The sequence below is a fragment of the Cygnus olor genome, chromosome 4 (genome assembly GCF_009769625.2).
Source record: "Cygnus olor isolate bCygOlo1 chromosome 4, bCygOlo1.pri.v2, whole genome shotgun sequence".
NCBI classification, from domain to species: Eukaryota; Metazoa; Chordata; class Aves; order Anseriformes; family Anatidae; genus Cygnus; species Cygnus olor.
Genome location: NC_049172.1, coordinates 67,928,322 through 67,956,080, shown reverse-complemented (window position 1 = coordinate 67,956,080; position 27,759 = coordinate 67,928,322). Strand labels below are relative to the sequence as shown.

Below are 27,759 nucleotides of genomic sequence, written 5' to 3'. Positions count from 1 at the left end.
TTAAGAGCACTGCCTTGCCACGCACCCCCTAAAACTTGGTGCGATGTGTCTTAGGCTGTGGTGTGCCCTCTCCTTTCCTTTGACGAAAACTCCAGCTTCACCTCCTCAACGTGACCATATCTGCCTGCCTCATGTAGAAGATTTGGCATCCTCGGAGCTCCTGCAGGAGCTGTAGAGCCAAGACTGACTGCCTTAGTCACCAATTTCCATTTGTCAGGCTGTTGGCACTTGAGTCAGCACCTCTATCTTGTCTCCGTGTTGCTGTCTAACAGCTTGCACGCTCTGGACAGTACCCCCTGAGTTCCTGGTGCACCTGTGCTTGTTCCCATTACTTCTCCTTTGAATTCTCTGCACTGGTGCCTGCTAGGGCTCCGGGGTGCCCTTCTCCCCCCAGTTCCCCGTGCCAGCTCTCATGCTGCATCCCGCGAGCAGCTCCCACACTGTGAGCTCCAAACCCGGCCGGGGGAGTCAAACCTGCCCTGTTGCTGAGGCCTCGGCTCACAGCCTTGTGCTCGCTGCTTAAGATACAAATAACTGGTGTGGTGGTTTTCGTATAATAAAGTAATGGTTTTAATTCTTCTCTCAGAAGTGGTCGAACTCGGGTTTGGGTCCTCCTTCTCCTAAGGGATATTCAAATCCACCTGTCCCTTCCCAGGCTGTAGGCAACCTCTCAGCCCTTCCTATTGAAGTTGTGCCATGGTGCTGAGAGGATTTGCAGCGCCAGAGAGGAGAAGCAAGTGGGAGCCTGACTGCAGCCTACTGCTAGGGACCTCCCCTGAACGGAGGTGGGGAGCAGGTATCTGGCGCCATTCCATGGGCTGCTTACTACACGCTTTGTGTTAAACAGCACTGGATAAAAATCAAAACCGGCCCTGGAGGCAGAGTCCAAACCCAGTGCCTCTCTCAGCAGGGAGAGGTTGCAACCACCTTGCCCTGGCAACGGGTGCTGTTTTTATGCCACCCCAACCACTCCCTCTTCCTCCAGCCATGTCTTTAAATGAAAATCGGAGCAGCTGCTCTCTCGAACCGATGCTGGAGACGTGGTGAGGAGCGTTAGCCATGCTCATGACTTCCCAATCTCAAGTGGGCTTCCACGCGCATAAGTGCTAAGAGGTTCAGCTCAGCCAAAATGGTGGGATCTCAGCATGGAGGAGGAAAACTTGAGGTACCCAAATACCTTCTGTTGCTGAAAAGTCTGTGTTCCTGTGGAGTCTTAGGCACCTTATCAGTTATTTTCTTGGAGGAGGGGAGAAGTCATGGCTAATTCTGAATCTTAGACTTGGAAATAATTTCCTGTTATGATGCTCTTTAGGTACCTATGTTGCTTTGAGGATCTTGCCTTAAAGTGAATTAAGAATGTGTTTAATCTTGAGATGTGACTGAAGGACGTGCAAGGTTGACTTCAGATCTAGAGTGTCCAATTCTCTTTTGAAAATTACTTCAGTTTCACAGTCATTTAAAAGCTTTTGAAAATTTTTCTCTTGCTGTCTCTGGGTTCTCCTTGTGTAAATTAGAGATAACAGTACCTCCAGGACTCACCGCATTTACAAAATGATTTGTTATCCTTTGAAGGACAACATGCTGACCATTGAACATTAACTCACTAATGGAAGAGTTTGGCACATGAGACAAAGGTCAGGAAAAATTATGTCCATTGGTGGATTGGGTGGTGTTGGGATCTATTTTAGAGAGATAACTTTTGCTGGCAGCAGTAAGATGTGTAGATGATGATGTTTGTTCTATCATTTTGGCTTAAGGTGGGTGGGTAGCTTTCAGCATGCAGGGATGAGGTTGTTGAAGGCTTAAGGACCTACTCAAGTCATTTGTGGTGGGACTACATAGTATAGGGAATATATTTGTCCACTCTGTTTGAAAGGCTAGTGTTTGCAAACTAAACCAAACCCTCTTTATCTAGACCTTTACAAAATAGCCTTGGCTAAGTGTGGCTGACCTTCCTCCTTGGTTGTTCAGAAGTGTTTTCTCGCTCTGCTCCTCGTTTCCCTCCCCACATGGCACCTTGTTCTGCCAAACTTTCTCTCCCCCAGATACAAAGTTCTGCTGCGGGTCAGTGATCTGCTGCGAGGAGTCCTGCATTGACTTCAAGGCTCATGGAGGATCTTCTGTTCCTAGGACAGCAGGTACTGAAGGTTTTCTTCCATAACATAAAAACCTCCAAACTATAAATGTGCAGGTGTGCGCTCCTGTTTCCCTGAGCCTGTACCTCTGTTCTGCTCCACCTCTGAAAAGCAGGGCAAAGGAACAGGGGAGAGTATTTTGGGGCAATTATTTCCAAGTGTGGAGAAGTTGCTGTGTTGCCTCCTCTTCAGCCGGAGGAGGTCAAGGCTGTCACTGTTGCAGTCCCTTGCAAGGAGTCGCTTCACAGGCTTGTACTTTGCGAATAGGGGAGTCCACATCATAATAACTGCTTTCTGTGGTGATTGCTGATTCATGTTTTTATAACGTTTAAGTGACTGGTGTTTTGTCCTTAAACCCTGTTTGCTTCCTTTTGACACACTAGCTCTGAGGTTGCTGCATGACTGGACCGTATCAGAGATGTTAGCTGGTAGAGTGAGTAGTTAAAAACTACTGGCTTTTAACATTTCTTCACGGTCTTGACATTCCAGCATTTTTGTGTCATGTGGTAGACATGCCTTCCTACAGTCCGGTATTGGAACTCAGCCTCTTTGTCTCCCCAACCTTCTATGTGCTGGATTTGCTGACAAGAATATTACTTAAAGATAAATTTTTTTTCTCGTTTTAGTGATTCTTATGCAAAACTACGCCATGTAGAAAATCAACTTGCGGCACACAAAAATATTTTTGATTTTTGACAGTCTCAGATTTGTCCTAAGATGGTGCAGAGTCTGTAGGGACATGCAACATGCTTCCGAATTTTTGAAGGGAAAATATAATGCTCTTTTGCCTTCTGAGGGCTGTTCTGCATGTAGCATGTTTTCCCTGTGCTGTGCTGTGAGGCAATGGCCCGTTCCTCCTTCAGCTGTCCCCTTCTCTCCTCATCCATGACTTGTTTTCCAGTTAGAAAGCAGCCAGGTAAAATAATATATTTATGTGTATATGTATATACACTCAAAATGTGTGTGTGTGTATATATGTATATGTTTGTGTGCCTACAAATAAATAGGCAGTGGCACAGATGTTGGCTCTCTGATGATAATTAACGCTAGGCAAATGTAAACTAAAACCTTAATCAGAAATTGTTTTACCACGGTTTCATACAGAGTTGGGCATTTGGGAATGAAAGAGAACTGATTTTGAACGTTTCTGTGTGCATTGCAATGTCAATATTATGACCTGTTAGTAAGCTGAAATGAAGCTGATTTTGCTTTCCCATATTGAAACATGTCAAAAGTAGTGGGAAATATCTGAATTATCTTAAAAGTGGAAGTGACTCCAGAAACTTTAAGACCAGTAACTCATAACACCTGCAGTATCTTAAATGCTGAGACAGGAGCTTGCATGTGTTGCCTGCCTGCAGCAGTTCTCGTTCATGAGATAAAAGCGATGGATGGAGGCAGAGTAGAATAGAGCACAATGTTTATAATATGTTTACAGTAATGAGATGTATGAAATACTCCCCAGATATTCCCAATATTGATCGTGACCAGTCTTATGGATTTTCTTTTACCTCACACCAGAAGAATCTGCAGGAGGAAGCTGAAAATGTTTATTTCTGTCAAAGGAAACACTAGTAAGGTTATATCTGATTCTGCTTTTAGGGCTCTGAATTATATTACTGAAAAAACTGTCTGGTTCTGACATTCCTGGGGGTATTTTCTGTTACTTCAAAACCTTTTTTGGACCTTACTTTTGGCTTTTGTCTCTGGTTAAATGATTCCTTAACCCTACTAGACACTGCAGAAAAAACATGTTAATTTTTTTTTGTCTCGGGGTCTGACATGACCCAGCATTATGGCTTTTACCCGGGGGCTGGGGGGAGTCTGGACGTCAGCTGTAGTTATCTGATAGCTCTGTACGATACCCAGAGAGGCGCTGTATGGATCAGAGGTCAGGAAAGAAAGGAGCTGCAGATTGGTTGATGAAAGAGTTTGGCTGTTGTGGCAGCAGGTTATAGCAGGGATCAACGTGAGTTATGGTGGCTGCATTTTGGCAGGGCAATGTGGTGTCCTCCAGGTTTCAGGTGACAGTGAAGATCAGAGAGTTAGTCAGGAGTATTTCATGTCACATAGAACAGCTCGTGTCAGACTTGCTGGTTTGCATTCAGAAAGGCAGCATAGTATTTTGGAAAACATTTACTATTGTGTTTTTACTGGACTGGTTTTTACAGATGGAAGAAATAGATGGGGTTTGTGTTTTCCCATGTACCAAGGATGTCCCAAGTCCTCATCTAGGTGCGTGTTGGGTCATCCAGCCACTCCAGCTCGTGTGTTCAGTGGTCCTGCTGGATGAGCACTTCACTGAAGTTCTTCGTAATATATTCACGAAAAATGATAAAATACTCTCTAAGAGGCCTCAAGGAATGATTAGTTAAATCTTCAATTATTTCCCACTGAGACTTGATGAGAAATCATTTGAAAAGTTAGGCATGAGCTTTAATATAATCTGCCTGTCCAGGTGTCATGAAACATTGGGTGCAGAAAGGGAAGATGTTGCAACTGGAGGAAACCACAACATTTGGATTGAATATTTTAGATTGCTGCCTATTATGCATTTTTGGTCTGCTTGAGAGGCTTCAGCCACCGGAATATTGCTATGGGGCATTAAAGACGGTATGGGGAAAAAGACAGCATAAACAATATGTTCAAGCATGAAAACCATCACTGTTAGGTTCAAGCTGCTGTAAGTTAGAAGAGAGGAATATTTTCATTTATACGGCTTGTGAGATGCTGACAAGAAGCTGTCCATGCTTGGCCTGCCCTTGGTTGGGAAGGTTTACAGATCAGGCTGTCGAGCTCTTTTTAAATCCCCAGCAAAATAGGAGCTAAAGCCAGTCCAAGTAGTTTTTACTATCCACTTTTAATGCGAGGTGGGGGGAGAAGGAGACTGACTTCCTTAAGTCCTTTTGAGCTGGCTGATTACTTCTAGTAAACAGCTGCACAAGAGTGCCTCCCGTGGGAAATGCGCTATTATTTTCTGTTTGCACAGTAAATGAAAAACACTGGCCACTTTTATAATTTAAGAGAATGAGATATTGCCTTGTGAGTTGGATTGGTTTTCTCTAAATTGTTTAGTCTTGCATCTCTGCTATCAGATGGTGGTTCGTTACTGTTTTGGTTAAAAGTATCTCTGGCCCTACAGTCATTAAAGCTATTTTATATAACCAAATAATCCCAGCCTTCTGAGCAATTGAAGATTTGCTTAGAAGATGAGGATCCAAAAGAGCTCCTTCTGGCTATGCAGAAATCTGTCAACTGAATGTTTAGGGATGAAACAAAATAAGAATCCCTCAGTGCCATTCACATCTGCCACAGAATCCCTTCGGACAACTTGTCTGCACTTGCATCTTCAGACTGTATGTCTCCTACATCTGTGCGGTTTTGGGTTCCATACGGTTTAGGTTCCCCTCCCTTGAAACATCTGGGTTAGGCTTCTCATTTGTGCTGGGTGTGAACAACTCCTGTGGAGCTTGGCTAGAAATAGGGAGACTTTGCACTACTGAAAGCTGGCTCTAGCACCTCAGTTTTGTTACTGTTCACAATAGTATTTGGAGTAGCTTTGCTGCCTAGAATGTCATCCGAGTGCTCACTAACCTGATACAGACAACAGTGTCCATTTAGTCCATAATTAAAGTAATCCTGCTGATTCACTTGCATGATCTGCTCAGCAGAGGAACGAGTGGTGGTAGGTCCTTCATCACTGCTTTTGGTGGTATCAGCTTTGCTTGCCTCTGCCTCTGAATACCCAAATCACAGTGGGTATTTATATGCAAGCAAATCATGTTCTTTTTCCCCATGCAGATCTATACTTCCTCAAGGCATATCCCCTAGTTTACAACAGTGAATACTGTGTTGATTGAAAACCACCAGGGAGGTTTTGAAAATCACTGGTGGCATTGGACAGCTGGTGTAGGAGGTAGAAAACTTTGCATGCAGAAGTGGTTTGTGGGTGTGCGTTTGTTCAGGAGAGTTATGGAAGGAGACAGAATGACGTCCTCAGACTCTAAGCTGTAAGACTGGCCAGAATACTCCTGGGTGCAACTGCTAGAAAATATTTCTTTGATCCATGGGCTGATGGGTTTGCTGGCAGCGTTTCACTGAGGCCAAGGGAGGAAGTGAGTACGCCGTCCTTTGTTTAGTGATAGCTGAAACAATAGAAGCTGATACACAAATCGGAGGAGCATGTTAAGGCTGGAATATAAACTGAGCCCTGGTGACTGGAGAGTGATTGGAATGGAGCCCTATGTGGTAAAGAGCAGAGAGCCACAAAGAAGGAAAACAGCTGGAAAAAGCCAGGAGTCAATGGGGAACATGCAAGCAATTGCAGTCCAGGCTTATGGAGAAGGCAGCAAGAGGAGGCGTGGTGTCCCTGGGCAGAAGGTTGGCTGGAGGGCACGGTTGGGTGCAAAAGGGTGACGTGACTACTCCAGGATGTCCAGGGAGTGAGACTGGAATGCCCCAGAGAAAATATCTGACTGATTTTAATATATTCTCCTAATGGAGCTGCTCATAAGACTCCAAACACTGGTAAGCTGCTTAAAAGGGCCATCACATGCGTATTGTGATAAATATTTCTGCGTTGAGATGTCTCATCATCTTGCCTATCACGCGATGTCAGAGCTAGTATTTAAGTTCCCAGTATTGTGTTTGTCTTGGAGGTGCTTCTCATTGTGTTCTGAGCTGAAGAATTTGCATAGATCATCTGAAATAAGGCAGAAGTCACCCCTGGGGGAAGCATTTGCAAATGCAGGCCACACAGGGCTGTCTTCACAGGCCATGTGGCTGCATGTCCTGTGGGATGACATGGAAACACGTGCTCCTACTGGAAACCCCGGGTGTTTCCACCAGGCATAGCAGCTTCTCCATGTAGCTCCTTGATGGGGAACTGAACTCTCCTGAAACAGAGCGCAGTGCTGGGCGTAAAGTCAAGGTCTTCCCAAGATGCGTCCAGTTGGGTCCCTTGAAATCCAAATGCATTCCCTGTGACAGGACAGCACGAGCCTTTGAGATGACTGGCACTGCTTGTCGGTCTGTCCCAGGAATGGCAGCTAACTCTTGTGAGATCTCCGCTTCCACTAGCAGCCACCTCAGCCAACAAGCTCTTTGGCTATCACAGTGGTGCTGGTGAGTTTGGTTTTACTTATCTTTTTGGCAGCTCTTGGATCAGGACGTATTTTATGAGTATTGTCTGAACTTTATGGGTTGAAACATTTTCTTAGGATTTCCATTCCTGAAGCTGCCTTGCAATCATACCCAAAACACCACTTACATTTTAGTATTTAAATCTTTTATGAGCTGATATGGAAATCTCCTGTGCCCTAAATATTTTATCTGAAAGATTTTATTTTTTATTTTTTAATCCTGTAAACCTTCCTCTGCAGGGCTGGGTAGCTGAGCAAAGCTTTGCAAGGGGAAAATAACTATGGATAGCCCGCGGTCCCCAAGCAGCAACACAAGAGAGCTGGAGACACTCCTGTGTTCCTCGACTTGGCATACATCTGTGATTTTATGTTTTTTATTTTCAGAACCTGGGGCCAAGAGCCTCCCTGTGCTCCGCTCCCATCGCAGGCTTTGGCAGAGAGTCAGGAGGACGGTGAGGGGATGCAGACGGCAGCTAGGTGGATGCAGCAGGCTGCCAAGCCGGTAGCAAGCCCTGAGCAGCGAGGCTGGGCTTCTGGCAGGAGACTGCCAGCAACTTGCTCTGCAGTTTCTCCAAGGCCAGTGGTTGCTGGAAAAGGGCCCAAACCGCCCTCCTGTCTGGAAGAGCAGCAAGCTAGAACCCATTTATTCAACACAGCTGTAGTGCTCGCGACCAAAAGCCTGCTTAGCTGGAATCCTGTGCAAGTCCCAAACGCACTTGGCGAAGTCTCATCTGTTTGAAGGCGGAGGATGAGCATCTCTCTAAGGGACTGATAACCTCCCGAAGTATTTATTTAACTATTGCTGCCTTTTGTGCTTGTTAGCAAGGGATTACAACTGCAGCATTAAGTCTTGCTGGGGCAGATAGGAGGCTGTGGGCAGCAGACCCACGATCAAACCTACTGCCATTGTCTGCTTTTTCATGGCGTGGCTGCTTTTCTTCTGAGCTGCAGAAATGTCACTCAGCACAAGGCAGAGGACAGACTTCTATGTAATACTTCTTTTTTTTTTTTTTTCCCTCTACAAAACATCTCAGATCAAAACTGAGGTAGATTAAGGTCTACATCTAAGTTGAACTGTTTAGAACAAGTTTTCATAGGAATTTACTTCTGAAATAAAAATATTTGCATAGTATTTTAGGAGCAGTTTTTAATGCACTAGACAGTTGCCAGCACGTAGCTTGCTAAAATGTGCTAGAAACCAAACATGGTCCGGAGGGCTTATTGACTAACCCTTGAATATAAGAAGGACCAAAATCTTTTCTTTCAAGGGAGATTCAGGAAATTGGGAACTATGTGATTTTTTTTCTTTGTAATCTGATTTGTTGCTTCCTTTTCAGAAGAGGAGTGTGTCTGTTACTACATATTGCAGGATTGCTCCATATGCTAAGAACTTGCAAATGGTTTCTTAAGAGTAAGCAAACCTTGGAAATGCTCTGCTTGCTATAAATCGAACTGGGAGTATGACACACACAGAACTGATGTCTTTGCTCCCTGTACTATATAACTAAATTTTAAAGAGTATTGCCTGTCTCTCCCTCTATGCATGAAAATTTAGGAACATGCATGACTGTTAATCCATCTAGTCTGGCATCTGCCTCTGTATGTTGTCAGTGACAGATATTTTGGGAGTAGTTGTTTTTAGTATACAACCTGGACATTTTTCCAGGTTGTGTACTGTGTGTGTATATATATATATACAGTTGTACACTGTGTGTGTGTGTATATATATATATATGGGAATTTTTTCCCTTATAGGGTCTGAAACATAAGTGTTTGTGTCCCTGCTAAACTTTAAAAAGAAAACAAAATCTTGGTAATGTAATCTTTCATCTAATTACTACCAACATACCATGGTTTCCCCAAGCAGTGAGATCCTTGGGTTCCCTTCAGTCTATGAGTTGTTTCTTTTAAATCTCCATGTAATTCCAGTTCTCCCCCTTGTCTGTGCTAATGCTTCCTGGTCTGACTGGTCTCACCGCAAAAGCCCTGCTGAAGCCCCATTTCCCACCTTCTCTGTGTTCACCTCTGTTGCCTCTCTCCATCCTTCTGTCTCTGACTGAAGATCGGTGCAAAGCTGGCTTCCATGGTTACAACTAAAATAGGCAAAGGAGATTATTTTTGGTCAGAATCTGCCAGTTCAGCAAGATCAAAATGTTTTTGGGAAATGTTCTGATTGCAGAGAAATTCAAAGGAGATGTGGCCTATCAAAACAAAATCAGAGACCTCTCCAGCTTCCTCCTTCTCCCCTGTACCTTCTCAGACCATGATCCTCCTGGGCTGCCATCAGGGAAACCTGCCACACAGACCCATAGCAAGGCATTTGCTTGGAAATGTTCATTTTTCCTGTTCTTTTGTTGTAAGTTTTAAATCATCAAAGTCTGCTCTGTGAAGCAGGCTTGCATTCCTCAGCCCTGTATGCCTTCCCCTTAGCCAGCTTTCTCCATTTCTGTTGTCAGACTTCTTTGCAGGCGTTAAACATTTATTTCAGATGTACGTAAAAGCTATTCAACCATGTGGTGGCCTTTGCTCTGTAATAGACTGCTGTCACTTGGCCCTCCTCGTCTATCTTGTTCCTACTCTTTTGTTTCCCTTGTGGTGTGTCCTAGTTAGCTTGTAGACCCTCTGATGAAAGGGACTGTGAAACATGTACTGTAATTCCTCAGTCTGAATAAATTATTTTTGTCTTCGTAACGTGATCCCATGAAGTTTGGATAGCTTTTTGCTTCCTTTACAAACAGCATCATGTTGTTCCCCTATTAAACTTCCCTGACAGGTATTAGGACAGCATAAGATGTGGTTTGTGTGTAGCTTTACAACACTGACCTGATGGCTTTGTGTTCACAAGCCTTATGTTTTTCTTAAGGTTCTGATCCCTTACAAACCCACATGACTCCATAACCCAAGGTGACTGCCTGAGTGAAGGGAGCATGGACCTCATGAGGTCCCAAACCTCACACAGCTGCCTGCAAGGCTCTTCCCTACCTGGTTTCCAGCACTCTCCAGAGCAATGGCTTTCCTTCCATGGACCTGCTGTTTTAATGGAGGTGAAAAAAAGGTAGTTTATCCTCCGTGATTGCCTGTCCCCTCTGGCCAAGCTTGGCAGAAGCAGTGGAAGAGCATTTCTTCTCTCGTTACATTTATCCCTTTCTGCAAATTGTGGTGTGCAGTGATCATAGACACTAATGACGTAATTTTCAGTAAGCATCTCTAAAGGTGGGCATTTTAGCCCTGAGAATGGCAAAATGTGGGGAAGGCGTCACCCTCCCAACATATGCAGACAGCTTTTTTTGAGCTTAAAATGCAGTATCCCACTGCAATGCAAACACCAAATGCCTTTGTTTTTAAACAGATGCATACTTTTATACCCTTTTAAACAGTTATCGTGTGTGTCTGCACTGAAGTAACCAGAGGATGAACATATGCTCTGCAGTGACCATCCTGCTTCAAGGTTTTGTTGTTGCCCATGTGTGTTGCTCTCCTGCTGGGCCGGACTGGAGGGTTGCATGGAGCAGGGACGAGCCTGTGCCTTGGGCAACCTTGCTTTCAGTAGGGTGCAAACAGATTCAATCCATTTCTGATGGCCTTTTACAGGGATCTTCTCCTTCCAACATTAGGCTTAGAGGCTCTGAGCCTAAATGGCCTGAAATGGTGTTTTCTTCCAGTGGTGCTAAACCTGGGACCAGTCTTGGCCAAGGACTTACGTGAACCCAAAGAAATGTACTTCCATTTCTGAAATCCAGATAGGCAGCTACCTTTGTCAGCACCTCTGTAGAGGCAGCCATCCATCTGGATTTCGGAAATAAGTTGTAGAAATATCTTGGGCTGTAATGGAATAAATTCTTACTTGCCACGGGGTGCTGCCTGACTTCTGCTACCACAATCCCTAACAGCAGGATCTGACACGCTCTTGTGTAATCACTGTTTAATGACTTAGAATTTGTGGGTTGAGCCCTGGTAATTGACTGACTATAACTGTAACCTCCTTGCGAATGCAAGGGAAAAAGCCCTTACCCCAGAACTTGGCGAAAGGAAGTTTTATTTGGCATGCATTAGTCCACACTTGCAAAGCTGAAGGCTGTATATGCAGTCAGTTAGCACAGATCACTTGAAGTATAGTCAACAGATATGTTAGGATTAGAGGAGTTTGTTTGATCTCTGTGATAGAAACATCTATAGGAGAACTTCATTAGATCTATATCTGCAAATTAGAAACCCTTCTGCTTGCTTGCGGTTTGTTAATGTGGTGGTAAAATTATCTAAGATTTGAGAGGTCTGGCTAAGAGGTTTATTCCAACTAGAAGAATGATGCTTTTGACCAAAAGTTAGCAGTCTGTGATTGTTTTCAGCCCCTACTTCTGAGCTAAGATACTACTGGAAGTGCCACTCCTACAGGCTCTACCAAGAGCCACCTCTCCGTATCGTCACAAGTCCACTGTTTGATTTCTTCTTAGCATTGTGGCAGTCAGCTAGCTACTTGAGTCCATCCCCTCCCAGGGATGGATACCTGGCTTTGTTCACACTGGAAAGATTGTTCTTCCTCACCTCTTCCTGTTTTTTTTTTTTTTTTTTTCTGAAACACTTTTGTGATCACTTAGCAGAAAACAGGGGAGCAGAGAGGGGAGATGGTGGCTGAGTGCTCTCACACTAGGATCACAGTTAACAAAGCTTCTGTCTGACCTGTCACAGATTGTACTTGCACCATTACACGCTTGGAGTCCCAATATTCTCCAACGTTGTCTTTTAGATCACCATGAAAGGTGGGAGAGCTGTGAGAGCTATTATTCAAGCTGATATATAATAATTGCAAAAAAGGTAGGGTGTTTAGAGAGATGATATAGAGAACAGGTTTGTGAGAGGATCATTAAATTCATGCTCTGCTGAGTTCTTAGGAACAGGAGTGTGTTGAAAGGAGGGGCATGAGGGACATCCTCAAGTCCACTGAGGTGGGTGTTTGTAGGAATATCTTCTAGACTTGTCAGTGCAGCACCCATCAGAGGAGGGACTGGGCTGAGCAGGAGAGTAAAGAAAGCTTTCTCCTACAGATGGAAATTATCTACAGAGGAGTACTCAGGAACTCCAGTACGTATTTCAGTGGCTTCCAAGAGGAAATACATCCTTACTGAGGAGAACAGTAAGAGCTTCAGCTGTTTGTAGGGCGCTTAAAGCCAGGCTGGTCCTCAGTCCCCAGGAGGCTGATGCTGGAGGACTCTGCCATCTGTGGAGACGTCCAGGTGGGGCACGTGAGGGGTGCTGGTGCTCAGTGCGTCTCTGCCTTGGGTTTGGTGGAGGTGCAGCTCATCCAGCCAGCAGTTTTCTGCATTTGGTGACCAGCCAATCTTGAGGTAGATGACTAATCTTACCTGGCTGGTGGGTTACACTTGCTAGTGGAGCTTCTCCTCCAAATCCCTCAGTTCTGGGGAGGGAGAGAGCTCTACCCCCATCACAGGGGTCTCTCCTCCCAGATGTTTGCCTGTCCTGCCTTGGGGCTCCTCCTGACTTGGTGGCCAGGATAGGAGGTTAGCATCTCCCAGGGATCGTGCAGATCTGCAGAACATCAGCAGGCAGGCACAGTCTGGAGAGGTATTTTTTCTCCTCCTGGCTCTGGTGAGGCCTGTAGGGATGATTTTGGGGATAAAAAAGATAAAAATAAAGCTTTTCTTGCTTTCAGCTTCACATATGCAAACAGCCACTTTATCAACCCCTCAGCATGTGCGCTTCGGCGAGGCGGAGGAGGCATGCAGAGTCTCTATAATTATTATCAATGACTTTCTCAGAGGAGGGGGTAAAAACTTGAGTCCTGGAAACTTAGATCCCCTTCTGGTGCTGAGGGGAGGGGAATAAGGGAGGCATTATTAGAAAGCATTTCTTTTATTTAACAGATGTTAAATAGCACTATGCCACTATATCAATCTGTCAATTACCGTAATAGGAACCAGCATATAGAGAAGCAGGAGATGCTTGTTGGAGAGGGCAACAGCGGCCTCGTTTCTGCAGGGTTTGGGGGCCGGGCATGGCCCTGGCAGACGGGGAGGTGTGGAAGGAGCAGTCGCACATATGCTGGGCACATGGGGCTGAGAAGAGGAATGTTTGTGGACCATCACGGAAAGAACTCGTTGCAGATGGGCAGGTTCTCTCCCACCCTGTCCTGGTGGTTGTGCTAGAAACTGGATTTGAAAAATCTTTAAAGCAGAGACCATGCACATCTTTATTTTTTCCTTCCCAATATGTATAACATGCTGTAGGTTTCAGCAGTGTTAATCAATGTTTTTGGAATCCATGGGGTTTAAAAGCTACAGCGGGCAAACAAAACTGGATTACTAAAGGCTGAAAAGCAACCAGGTCTTTGCAAATAGTGTACAATGGTCCCAAACCAGACCCAGCTCTGTAATAAGAGGCCGGTGGTGTTTCTCTCTCAGACACACTATTTCTTCCTTAAACTTGTCCTGGTGATCCCCTGCCGCTGGCTGCAGATGCAGTCAACAGAATTTGGTGTGTTTTTATTAATATAGCTGCATGGAGCCCAAGGTTAAGTGATGGGAATTTCAAAACAAAACAATAAATTAATAAAATGAATGTGTCACCAGCTGATCCTCTTCTGACCACCATCTGTCCCCCGATCATGTGATGTCTCCCAGCTGGCCACCCAAGAGACAAACCATGCAAGATCATCCACACAACATATGCTGCTATTTACACATTTTTAAAGGTAATAGTTGCTAGGCTGTCATATTACTAGTTAAAAGTAGTTATTTGGAAGCTAGGGTTTTTTTTTCCTTTTTTCTTTCTTTTTTTTTTTTTTTTTGTTTTTGAGGAAGCCAGTGACTCAGCAGGTATATTTCTAACAGAGACTTGTTCAGGGTTGGATCAGTAGAAGTTCCTGTGTACAGTGAACTGTACACAGTTCCCCCCCACACCTTGTTCTGTGGTATGCTTTTGTGCCTTTTTGTGATAAACAGCAGAATAAATAAAAAGGAAAGGCAACGATACTACAAATTTTATCGGTGTACCTTTTAGGAACATTATGTGCTCTCCTTGCCATCTCCAGGATGCAAACCAAGCTGTGCATTTTTAAACTATTGTTAAGATCAAGGATGTGGTTATGAGAAGACTTACAATTTATAGGATACTTAAGCATTAAGGATTGAGGCACAGAACATTTCCTGGGGATTAACGACTGACTGGGTGAGCCTCAGGCCATTAACCCCTGCCTGCCATTAATCTTCAGGAAGTGCCCTGCAGTGAGGTCGTTATTGCTGTTATATGCTGAAACAGAAAATAATAAGAAAGGTCCGTGTTTTATTTATTTATATTTTACGTAACGCAGTTATATTTGGACTGCAGGGAATTAACATCTTTCTCTCTAGCTGCTCGTACTGCTCGAATTAATACATTTCATGCATCTCACCGCTTTGTGAAGGATTGTCAGCTTGCACGAATGTGAGTGGGGGCAGGATTTGGCCCACTGCTCGTGTTGCACAATGTTTAATACGATGAATAAGTAAGTGGTGCTTCTCTGGTGTAACTGCTGGCAGAATGTAGCCCTATATAAAAATCAGCTCAAAATGCTTGTTTTACAGCAAAGCAATTTATTCACAGTTCTCAGGATCCTGCAGCCGTTTTTTAACTCATTGAATAATCCTTTTAGGTTCTCCATAAAGCAGGTGAAATGCTTCTGCTGCAGTCCTAAGGCAGAACACAGGCTGCATAAATAGCATCTAAATTACTAGGAATACAAAATACACATACAGTAATACATACCTACAAAGGCAAATTCATACTGACAGGACTGCAGTATGTGCTTATCAGCAGCAAAACATCTCAGGGAAAAAAAAAGTGCCTTTCTGTTAAAATTGCACATGCATTTCTCCGTATTTAAACACTTAAATAGCATTTTGTGCATGTGCTTAAAAACAGATGCGGGCACCTTTTTAATGAGGCTGCCTGCTTCAACATTTATTAGCTTGGAGATGTATAGTTTCCATGAAGCTGGCTGAAGCTTTTTTTTTTTTTTTTTTTTTTTTTCAGAATATCTTTGCAAAAAAAAAAGCTTTTTTTTTTTTTTTTTTTTTTTTTTTTTTTTTTTTTTGTGTACATGGCCTCAGTCCTTGCAACCTCCTAGAGAGTCTGTCAAGGCGCAACTTAAAAGCTCGTTCAGGCGACCATGACCCCCTGCTAGCAGATTGTCTGCCTAAAAGGTAAGGGAAAGCTAAAAAAGAAGTAGAAACTTAAAAGTGGCTTCTCAAAGGCTGCATAGATCTTTTTTTTTTTTTTTTTTGTTAAACCTAAAGTGTTTAAAAGCTTTAATATTGATGGCCTGTCAACTTTGTCCTGATTCTTTGGCTTTCAGTTAAAAGGTTTTTGTTGTTGTAGCTTATGCAGTTGCTCTGTTGCTATGGAAACGTGACATCAAAATGACGTTTCTCTGTTTAAAAGCTTTTAACTAAATTCCTGCCTGTCAGATGTAGGCCCCATTTTGTGCACTCAAGCTTCAAGCTGTTGCAAAAAGGTTTCATATGTTCTGTTGTCATTCAAATTCTTTATCCACATATGCATGTCTTGCACTACAAAAACCTAAGCTAAAAACTCAATCTATATTAAGTGTCCTCTTTTAAAACCCTTTTAGGTCAGTCAGCAATGGCTGCAGCAGAAATTCCCAGTTACATTGTCTCTTCTCAGACTGAGAAACACAGAAGGGCCAGAAACTGGACTGATGCAGAAATGAGAGGTTTAATGCTGGTCTGGGAAGAATTTTTTGATGAACTGAAACAAACTAAAAGGAATGCCAAAGTTTATGAGAAAATGGCTAACAAACTCTTTGAAATGACTGGAGAAATTCGCCACGGAGAGGAAATAAAGATAAAAATTACAAATATGACATTCCAGTACAGGTAAGCTTCAGTTAATTCTTTTTATTTTAAGAGATTTTAGCAGGGGCAACGCAGTGGTGTTTGCTTTTCAGAAGGAAGTATCCTTCAGGAAATCTGTAGATAAAAGATTAAAGATTGTTCATATCGCTTTTAAAATTCTCTCTTGCCAGTGCTGTTACGTCATTGTTAATTTTTCCCCCATTTCATTTCAAACTCTGGGACAACTTTGTTTCTTTATAATTAACTAGCATTGTTATGGTGTAGAGGGATAGAAATGCATTTAGTGGGAAAACAGATTTTTTTTTCTTCTCTTTGCTGAGGGGACCGATTGTGTGAGCTTGGCAGCAGCTCCTTGCAGGGAAACTCCTGCAGTTTGAAGTGACCAGTGAGGATCGGCATTGCAAGGCAAAGTTTTCTTTTTTTTTTTTTTTTTTAAATACGAAATAATGTTTTTGGGGGAATGAAGCTCCTGGATTTTGTTACTGTGAGTTGAAGGGTTACACTTCACGGGGCCAAGAATAATTGAATGCCTTCTTGCCGAGTGGCACACATTGCTATAATTATAAGCAGCACCAGTGAAAGAACGATCATATCTGCAGCGAGGGAATCGATGTGCACCATCAATACTGCTCCCAAAGAGTTGGGGGGAGGGCAGAGGTGGCTACAAGGAGATGATAAAGAGCAGGCAGTGTCACTCAGGAGGGGAAGTTGCCTTTAAAAATGCGAGATGCTTTTTTTTTTTTTTTTTTCTAGGGGAAAAAGAAATCAGAACTAAACAGGAATATTTGCATCTCTCTCTCTTTTTTAATTTTCTTTTTTTTCTTCTTTTTTTTTTTTTCTTTCTTATCTCTGTGAGGCACAAACTGCCTCGTACTGGAAATCCTGAGTGGTGATTTTTGCTATGTGCTTGTAATGCAAGAAAATCAAATATGTGACTCTCTTATTTAATCTCTCCTCAAAGCTCGTATTAATAATAAAAAAGGTTATTACAGCAGGCAACCATGTTAAAACTGCTTGCTTTTTTCTCTGAGGCAGCCCTCCTGTATTTAATGCAGAGACTGCTCATCATGTAGAAAACTAGGGAAAATCCTGTAAACCCCTTAACTTTGAATGTCCTTCTTCTACATTTGTAAGATCCACAAGCGTAATCTTTAACATCATTTTCCATAACATTAAATCCATGTTTTGTAGCAAATGTCTCCAAAATGTTTTGCTAACACTGTTGCAGTCCTTGCAGTTTTTTTTTTCACCCAGACTGTAAATGAGGAAGCTGGAAGTAAGATAAATTTTTGCCCTGCATCACCCAGCAATTCACACTCAGATGAAGAATTAGAAGTCCTGAGTTGTTGGCTTCCAGGCCTTTGCTTAGTCTGCTAAATCTGCAGTCCTCCCTGCTGAGAAATACATCTCACAGCACCGAGATTTTACAGGTGTCTAGCAACACCGCACAATATTTAAGTGCCATAATTGCCAAGTGTAATAGGTTATTTCTGTCAGCCTTTGTTCTAAATTTTCAATGTTGTCATCAGTCAGACTGTCTCAGTTTTTCTAATTAATGTTTTTGCTTTAAAGTTGCAGTGGGGGAAGGGAAGAAATAAAATCACTCACAACCATACAGTGTGTGTGCGCGTGTGGAAACATAACACTTTTAAAAAATTCTTATGACGTTTCTGTGAACTTCAGAGATTGCTTCTGTTGCATGTTGTCATGCTGCTTTTCTATAGTGCAGTGCAGTGCATTGCAGCTCCTTGCTTGTTGATTAAGATGCAAATTTATGAGAGTTAGAAAACTGCCTTGCACTATCACTGTGCTGTTTCATTTTGTACTCTTGGATTTGAAATGCATCTTCCTTATTGTTCGTTCCCATCCAAAGCACGCTTGTGTGCTTTGCTTTCAAGACGAGGTGATAGAAAGAATAGGGACAAACACAAACTGTGACTTACAACTCATAGTTTTCTGGAGGCTTTTTGTTGGCGTGTGAGGATAGGAAACGTGATGAAACTAAATGATGTTAGTTGCCACTGACTGCTGGCTTTGCTTTGAAGCATCTGAGTTTTAATCCACATTTTGGTGCCTGGAGGATACCTGAAGATGCTTTACCTTAGTGTATTTCCATGCATCACTGCTGCCCTGTGGCATAAAGCGAAAAAGAAAATCCTGAAAGTGGGTAAAATGATCTATTTTGGGACAATATTTTGTAATGATGACGTAGATTTATCAAGTGTGACATGTGAGCACCAGTAGCAGGGATGAGGGGGTGTTCTGCACCCAAGTGATTATTTCTTCCCACTCCTTCAGGATCTCTTACTTTCTTACACAACTCTGTAGTGTCACAAAGGTGCTATGGTCTCTACTTTGATAGTCAGAAATTAACCAGATTAGAATATTTAATCAGGTGATAGTGTTATTTAGTGGTGAGCCATGATTTCATAAGGGAAAATAAATTTTTTGTCCTACAAACTATGATACATACATGTGCACATATACATAAACATACATAACACATACATAAACATATACACATATATGTATATATTTGCTATAAAAGGAAAAGCAGTGCTTGAATATTTTTCCTAGTTCAGTTAACAAAGTTCAGTGGTAAGTGTCGCTGCTGGCATGTCACATCCTGGAACATCTCTTGAAAAAAATATTAATGATCTGAAATATTAAAGGATCTAAAATAGTAAACATTTATAAGGAACACATTTATAATGGTGAACACATTTATAATGTGCTTTCCTATCTAAGGATCCCATAGCATTTTGAAATCCAATTCTATATTGTTTTGCTTATATTGCCCAATGAAAGCCGTTACTCATGGTGCAGAAGAAGTCAAAGTCAGACAAACATATACATGGGCAGGGGAGGAGCATTTCTTATCCAGCAGTTACTGCAGTTGCTGCAGCTAATGCAAATTTATTCATGGTTATGGTGGCCTGGAGCTCAGGCTGGGCTAGTAGCCCAGGTGTTCACCTGGGTTTGTGGGTACATTTTTTGATCCTATGTGGAATGCTGTGCTGCCAGATAAAGTTGGTTCAGGTGTAGTTCAGTGCATGTGATCTTCTGTCACAAAAGCAATTTTAGGATGATCATATCCCATTCCTCCACACCTGTGGTAAAAACATTGTAAAAATGTTAAAATGCCTTTATATAAATCTATTTTATGTCATTATTTCCTCCTTGAATTCTCATGTTTATTTCAGACTGCCCTATATTTCAACAAGGTGACAAGAGAATGAGAAGATGTTTAGAAAACATGATTAGGATAAGATGTGGAAATCTTTCTTTATTGAGAGAAATGGAAAAGTCTGTGACTCACTTGGAAAAGAAAGCAAAGAAATAGGAGGAGTTCTAGGGGTGCATGAAAACATACTGCACTATTTTTGAGAATGTAAAGCAAGTATTCCTTTTGCCATAACACAAGAAGTTATTTGTTGAAATTGTAAGGCAAGAAATGTAAAACTAGTTCAAGCCATATAAATTTGTATTACACTGCATAATAAGCATGTGGAACTCATTACCACTGAAAATCATTGAGACAAAGAGTGGTAGGTTGTTTTATTATTATTATTCTTACTAAAGATTAGATTTATTAAATAAAAATACAGACATTGTTTGTCTTCAAATTAGGGTCATAAAAGACAGTGGGTTTCAGGATATTACTAGCAGTCAATGGAAAAAGAAGGAAATATCGTTATGTCACCCAAAAAACCTGTCCATCAACATGTTTTTGAAGTATTTAGTACTGACTTTGGTCAGAAGTGAGGCAGCGGGATGATGATCTGGGAGCAGCTCCTGTATTCCTTTTCATTGCCGTGGTCCAAGAGCATTTGGAAGAAACTATTCAGGGAAAAATATACCATATCCTGAAATAATTCCTACTGCAGTTTCAGTATGTTAAAGGGCGATTTAATCCACTGTGGAAATTACTTGTCTGAGTGGAAAATTTTGCACAGGTGGAAGGAAATATTTGTTGCAGGTGCATTTGGGTAAGATTCTGCATTTAAGAATTGAACTGGAAGCTGAAGTATTTGCTGTGGATAGAGCAGCCACCAGGTTTTTAAAGTTCAGTTTTAAAGACTCCTGGGTAACGAGCTGCATGAACATCCCTATTTATCTCTGGTGGAAGAATGAAAAGCTGAGTCAAACCTGCTGCAATTCAAAGTTACCTTTCTGATGTGCTGGGTATCAAAAGTTTTGCTGAGATTAGTATGCCATCTCTTGCAGTTCAGTTTTTTAGGTTTGTAGGATACTTGGGGCATTCAGCACACATAACCCTGTAATTAGTTCTTCTGAAAGAAAGCACTTTCCTGTCTCTGCTAATATAGTGATATTAATTCACTACATATGTTGTAATATTACTACTGACATAATATGCACTGGCTTTTAAAAATAAAATCGGGTTTGCAAAGCTAACACAGTGGTCCTCAGTTTTGATCGATTCTCTCTGGTGTTTAAAAATAAGAACAGTGTGAATGCAAATTTGTTATTTTCAAAAACATCACCCTCCCCAAAACCTAGGAAACAGGATGCAGCTGTTTCTGTTTGATTTGAATCACAGTCAATTAATGTTAATGATTGGTAAATTTGAATTAGTCTCATGATTTGAATAAAAGATTAGTCTAATTTTTTATTTTCATGTGTACATGATAGCAATTAAACATTGTGGCTTGTGTAATTCATTGCTATACTCTATGACATTAAGCAAGTGGAATATTTGACCTCTGCTACACCAAATGATGAAATATAAGTGCATCCAAATTACTGCAGAAAGTTAAATTTGAATATTTTACCAGCTTTCTCTTTAATTTTAATAATTCAAAGCAGATGCACAACTTAAGTACTGTACTTTCATACATCTTTCTTTCCCTCCCCGTTGATTGGTTCATGAACAGTTGTTATTTATTATTTATTTTGAAAGCTTTTCTCAGGAACCCCAGGAGATGAATCTTATATCCATTCCTTAAGTCAAGTAGTAATATCAAATACTGTAATAATAATAAAAAAGCAGTATTGTGTTGAGCAAAGCAAAAAGAAGAAAAAAGGCAAGTTATAGATTACATTTTTTTTTTTTTTTACTGATGAAATAATGATTTTTAAAAACTCTCTAGAATATAATATAATAATTTTATTTTATAAGGTTGGTAATAGGCACAGAGAATAAAGTCTGAAGAAAGGTCAATGGCAGCACAAATTACTCAGCTGGTGTCTCAGACCATTCATTTTGGCAGTAGGACTTCAAAAAACATTAGTTTATTCACTTCTCTGTGATAAAATGTGCAACCACCTTTTAGACTAACTGAGCAACACTGTTTTTCATACTTCAGATATTTGTCCACTGGAAACTTTGATGCCTGAATTTTTGGAGAGGGCTCTCAGTTGCTTCTGCTCTCAGTTGGATTTTAATAGAGCCTTGTGAAACAGTGACAGGTCTAGATAAACTCAGCAGGAATTTATTTTGCAAGCTCTGTTGACTTTCTCACTTACCCCTGTTTCCTACCTAATTTTTCTGCCTGGCTCACTCACTCAGGCAGTGATTTGCCCAGTATATATTTTCAAAGAGTTGAATGTTTGGCTTGTCTTCCTTTCTCATTTCCGAAATCTTGCATCCCAACCTTACTCTTGCCCTGTTTCATTCTAGCTTCTTCATTTTTCATTAAAAAAGCAAAAACAAAAAACACAAAACAAACCAACACAAAAACAAAACAAAGAGAAAAGCAAATTTACGTTTTGGATGCAACTGAGACCTGCTGTGATGATTTATGGTAATTACTGACTGAGAGCAGTAAACTCATCTTTGCCTTAGACTTCAGTTCTACCAGGGTTTTACTTACATTAATGCAGGCAGAAACTCTCAACTGTTTCTCTAGGTTTTCTTGTTTATTTTAAAATAATCAGTGAATCCTGAAACTTAATCTTAATATTGCCAAGTTATCTATTTGTTTTTTACCAGAAAGCTAAAACATCACTACTGTAGCAGTGGATGTTCTCACTGTTTTCCTCCACCTGCAGCATTCCTAGTTCTTTTCCAAAGTAGACACTCCCTTTCTCATTATCTTCCTATCTCTCCATCTATTTAATCATTTTTTTCTTTAAGAATGAGCCAGACTCCATACAGGTAGATGGTTGCTGCTGGTGCTGCTTTTAAGCTAACAAAATTCCCCTGCCAATCTCCTGGTGGTGATCACTTATTTATTTATTTTAGCCCAGAGCTATGGTAAGTTGTCAGAAGTGGAAGAATTTGTATCCATACAATTCATTCAGAGCCATAGAAATATCTAGTTTTATACAGCTCCAACCCTAAAGCTGTACGGGCAGATGATAAACTACAGCTCTTCCTTCAAAATCATGAGAGTGTTAGCAAAAATGGGGTCTAGGTGCACAGCTGACCTCAAACATAAAAAATGTATTGTCCTACTTGGGAAAATACCTGCTCCTGAAAACTTTTGCTAAAGTAAAGAGGACAGCGTTTAGCTCAGGATGATATAATAATGATAACGGAAGACTGTTTTTAGTGCCATTCTAGTGATAAATTAATACTTGAAATGTAATGTATTCCGAATGGTCATCAGGGCACTCTAATTAATAGTAAGATAATCCTACATGGAGCTGTCTTTATTTGGGGTTTAGGCTAAATATTCTCTTAATAAAAGTTGCTTACTGGTACATTTCTACTACTTCATTAGCAGTTAAAGGATAAACATGGAAGATGTGGACCTGCTGCTGAAAGGGGTAGGTTATTTACTGACCACAGATGCCCGTGTTAAGGCTGAGGATACTCAGTACCCTCTGGCTGGGTCCTCACTGCCCAGGTCTCCCAGGCTCTTGTGCCTGGAGCAGGGTTCAAGGAGCAGTGGAAATACAACTAGTGGAAAACTATTGAGTCAGGGATCATCTCTGAAAATTTATGAAGATTGAGGGAGATCCTTCGTGAATGAAGAGAGGCTGCTGTTGAACCCATCTTCAGCAAGGGCAAGAGGAATTAAAAGTTGATCAGCTTCTTTTCAACTCCTGGGAAGATCACAGAGCAAGTCATCTTGGAAGCAATGTACAGTCACACGAAGGAGAATGCGGTGACTGGAAATAACCAGGATGGATTTACTCAGAGTGAATTGTATCTGACTGACTCACTTGCCTTCTGTGATTAAATGACTAGATCTGTGCATGATAGTAGAGCAATGGATGTTGTTTAGCTTGACAGGAGTAAGCTTTTTGACATAGTTTTCAAGGTCATCCTTGTAACCAAGCTGGGATTGTAGAATCATAGAATATCCTGAGTTGGAAGGGACCCACAAGGATCATCCAGTCCATCTCCTGTCTCCACACAGAACCATCCCAAAATCAGACCCTATGTCTGACAGCATTGTCCAAATGCTTCTTGAGCTCCATCAGCTCGGTGCCGTGACCATGTCCCTGTTGAGCCTGTCCTAGTGCCCGACCACCCTCTGGGTGCAGAACCTTTCCCTAACACCCAGCCTGACCCTCCCCTGTCCCAGCTCCATGCCATTCCCTCAGGTCCTGTCGCTGTCCCCAGAGAGCAGAGCTCAGCGCCTGCCCCTCCACTCCCCTCGTGAGGGAGCTGCAGGCAGCCATGAGGCCTCCCCTCGGCCTGCTCTGCTCTGGGCTGAACAAACCAAGGGACCTCAGCCGCTCCTCATACATCTTCCCCTCTAGACTGTTCACCACCTTTGTAGCCCTCCTTTGGATGCTCTCTGATAGTTTATATCCTTTTTATACTGGTGGTCTTAAACTGCACACAGTGCTTGAGGTGAGGATGCCTCAGTGCAGAGTGGGACAATCCCTTCCCTCAACTGGCTAGCAGTGCTACGTCCGATGCACCCCAGAGTACAGCTGGCCCTTTTGGCTTCCATAGTGTACTCCAAAGGGGTGAACTACTAGCTGGATGACAATCTGACTGGATCACTGGGCTCAAAGTGTGATGGTTAATGGCTTGTATTCTACCAAGAGGCTCATTCTAGGTAGAGGATCACAAAGGTCTATGCTGGGAAATGTCCTGTTTAACAGCCTGAAGGAACAGATATTGGAATGCATGCTCATGGTTTTGCAAATGAGCAAACTGCAGGGTACAGCCCTCACAAGAAAGGACAAGGCTGCCCTTCAGAGGTTTCTAGGTAAGCTGGAGAAATGGGCTGACACGGACCTCATGAAACTCAACACTGACTGGCTGGGCAGCAGCTCTGCAGATGAGGCCATAGGGGACCTGACTGACACTAGGCTAAACACAAGACAGATGTCTGCCCCAAGAGCAAAGTAGGCAGAATACCATGCCTGAGCATTTCTTGTCTTTTTTTGGCATGACGTTTTGCAGTTCTGAAGGCTCAAACCATGTCTGGTGAAGTCTTAATACAGCTGCTGGACTTTGCTCTGACATGGTGGAGAAATGCTCGTGCATGGCTTTTTGCTGTCTTGCCCATAGGGCAAGACCATGGTGAATGCATTGCAATGAACAGTTGGGGATGGTAATGTTTTAAAATAAATTGTTTGAATATATTGAAGGTTTCACAACATGGACAAACAAATGTGAAATGTAGACCTGGCTAGTAGCTCATAGTGGTATAATTGATTTGCTCTTCATGTGAATAGCCTAAACAGTTAAACTAAAAATAATCAATATCAAGTGATGGTTGCTGTCTGCCCTGAATTTAGCTATTTTGTGTCTGAGCTTGATGAATATAGATGTATTTGTAGGTTGTACTAGATATTCTCTGACTATGAAATTGCAGCAGCAGGTTGTGAAACATGTATGAAATTAAAATTTTGAATGCATATAGGGCATAAAAATACAGACAGCTGTGGAGGTTTTGCTATGCAGGACTCTGATGTGCCTTCCCAAATAGCTGGCAAAGCTCATCAGACCTTGCAAGGACAAGAAAAAAAGAAGAATCCATAAATAGCTTCAAAATCTACGCAAATATTTCTGCCTTTTTTTCTCACTAGTGGATTTCCCCTTACCATGGGCTGGGAGGTGTTTAAAAGGAAGAAGTTTAAGTTCCCACCTTTAAGTTTGGCACCATTTTTATCATGTTTACATGTTATTTAATTCTATCTTTTGTGCAGGCCGGTGTGGGCAGGATGGATTCAGAGGAGGAAAAACCTGGAAGGCTTCAAGAAAAAGGGGCGGGCCAGGTGTCCAGGAATAGTTTTTATCTTTTTTTTTTTCCTGTAAATTGAAACCTTTTCCTAGCAGAGAGAGTCAGATTTGTTTGTTTGTTCGGTTGGTTTTTGTTGTTGTTCATTTAAATGAAATCTGGTTTATGAAAGTGGAGCAGTTGTCATTGATCTTGACGTTCCTGTTTTCTTCCTTTGCTGCACTTTCATTTAGAGTAACAAGACCCTAACCAGGAAAGGCAAATGAGAATAAAGTTTGGGATGTTAGCTGGGTAAAGGAGTGTTTCTGAGTTGCATCTATTCACCTTAGTTTTGTATTTTTCAGTAAAAGCAAATAGAATAACAATGGATGCCAAATGGGTTAGTGGTGAACTTTGTGTTAAGACTGAATGACAGATCTCATAATAAGGTGCAAGTGAAGGACAAGGTCATGGCTGATAGTCCTTCTGCTGTAATGTTTTTGTGCATGCTGTTATAATGCATTATTAACTGCCTGCTTTTTATTTTTTTTCCGTGTGTGTGTGTACATAAATGGAACTATATTTCTTCCTATACTGATCTTGTAACAGATGAGCAGACATTTACATCTTATGGTTGTTACTAGAATCTTCACAAGGCCAATCCAGAGCTTATAGACAACGTCAGGAAAAGAATATGAATGATATTTATAGACATTTGTATTCCTAATGGAAAATATTCATTCTTCAACACATGGAAGGCCAGTGCTGACTGTAGTTTGATTGTGCTGTGTTCCCTGCCCTGGCTGTCCTAGTACACTGCCAGGGGCTGCTGTCAGATCAGTTACTCTGGCACTCTGCAAGGAGAAGAAAAAGTATTCCATGATCAATGCAGTGCTGTTTTCATTAGAAGCTGTCATGTCCTTTATTTGTGTTGCATGTAAACCCCAAAGGAAATTCATCTTTTAATCACAGGTTAAAACTAGGAAAAGAAACTTAACAGCTTCCTTGGAGATTAAAAGAAAAAAGTGTCTGATTTTGTTCTCATTAAAAACATTCAGTTCGACTCCCAAACATGACCAGAACAAATGTTTTGAGATAGAAGATCTGTATGAAAGTTACTTTTAAAGGAAAATAAGCTCTAATGTTTTATGCCTTTTTTTACAGGAAATTAAAATGCATGACTGACAGTGAAACTGTTGCACCTGACTGGCCTTACTACAAAACCATTGATAGGATTTTATCCAAAGTGACAGACCACAGCGATGTGAAAATGCATGAAAATCAGCAACCAGGTCCTTCTACATCACAGACGGAGGCCTCACAGTCTCCATCAGCTAAGTCAACGCCTCTGTATTTGCCATATAACCAGTTTACATACGAAGGAAGGGAAGAGTGCTTTGAAGATGAACATTCAGAGAGCTCATCAAGCTTACTTTCTTACAAGCTGAGGTAGTATCTAATTTTCTCCCCTTTCTTGTATTTCAGAGAATGAACCCGGATCAGATATCTAAACGGGAAATCCTGGAACATTTTCCTCTAATGGCTGTTGTATCTTTCTTGTAAATCACAAGTGAGATATATTTCCCAGTGTCAGCCTTTCTGCTGAATTAGGGCATTTTCTTTCTTCCTTTGTGAGAGGAAGGCAGTAGGAGGACTGCCATGTCATGTAATATTGCCAAAATTCAGCATGCGTGTCACTGCTCACATGAGGTAGAGTGTTTGTAATAGGAGTACAGGCATGTTCAAGACAGTACTGAGAATGCAATAAGAGATATAACATACTGCTTAGATGACTCTTGGCTTGCTCTAGTTTTATTTTGGTATGAGTAAGTGAAATTTCCCTGGCTTCAGCTATTGTTAAAGTGGAGAAAAGTAGCAAACTAAATATTGCTGTGGACACCAAAATGCAACCATTTTAAATACAATTGAGAATGTCACTTTTTCAAAGTAAATGCTAGTTTGAGAGTGCAAACGTGTTGCCTTTTTTGATAAGATTGGAGTAGTTTGCAAGACAGCATTTTAACAAAAGTCAGGGTCGTACACTGGATACAAACTTTAGATTTTACTAGTCTCATTTTTCATCCAGTGTAGTGTGAAATAAGAGTTGATTGCAGTTTTATGGCAGCAAAAAAGTTGATCCTGGAGATCCTTATCATAAGTCTATGAGCCTTTAACTATAACAGTAAAATTATCTGTCAGTCATGCAACTGAGAAGGTGTTAAGCTGGAAGAAGAACCAACCCAGCAAGTCCGGATTATTGTTTCCAGGCCTACTCTTGGATGAGTAAAACTAGGATAAATGCATTCAATCATTTAAGCAGTGGTCTTTGAATGGTTGATTATTTTTAAAACTTTTTTTTGGCAATTGAAAATATATTATGGTGTGTAATTTCTGAGCTTTTGAAGCTTTTTGTTCATAAGCAACAGTTTATTTTTTCATCATAGATCATTGTAAGGAGTTGATATCCCTGATAAATGATCTCTCATGATTTAGGATCTGCAAATGCCAAGATCATGTTTCTTATGCA

At 41.5% G+C, this 27,759-nt stretch overlaps 1 protein-coding gene across 3 annotated transcripts in view; it reads left to right on the top strand.

Moving 5' to 3' along the window:
* The first annotated feature begins 986 nt into the window (after positions 1-986).
* Positions 987-27,759, top strand: part of MSANTD1 (Myb/SANT DNA binding domain containing 1) — a 36,373-nt gene continuing 9,600 nt past the window's right edge. The window contains exons 1-4 of one of the 3 annotated variants that reach the window (XM_040556408.1): positions 987-1,165; positions 2,046-2,138; positions 15,900-16,164; positions 26,397-26,681. In XM_040556408.1, coding sequence (XP_040412342.1) covers positions 15,911-16,164; positions 26,397-26,681 — 539 coding nt within the window. In that variant the 5' untranslated portion in view covers positions 987-1,165; positions 2,046-2,138; positions 15,900-15,910. Of the gene's footprint in view, positions 1,166-2,045; positions 2,139-15,360; positions 15,472-15,706; positions 15,783-15,899; positions 16,165-26,396; positions 26,682-27,759 lie in introns of those variants that run through there. The other 2 variants (XM_040556411.1, XM_040556409.1) reach the window with 2 other exon arrangements.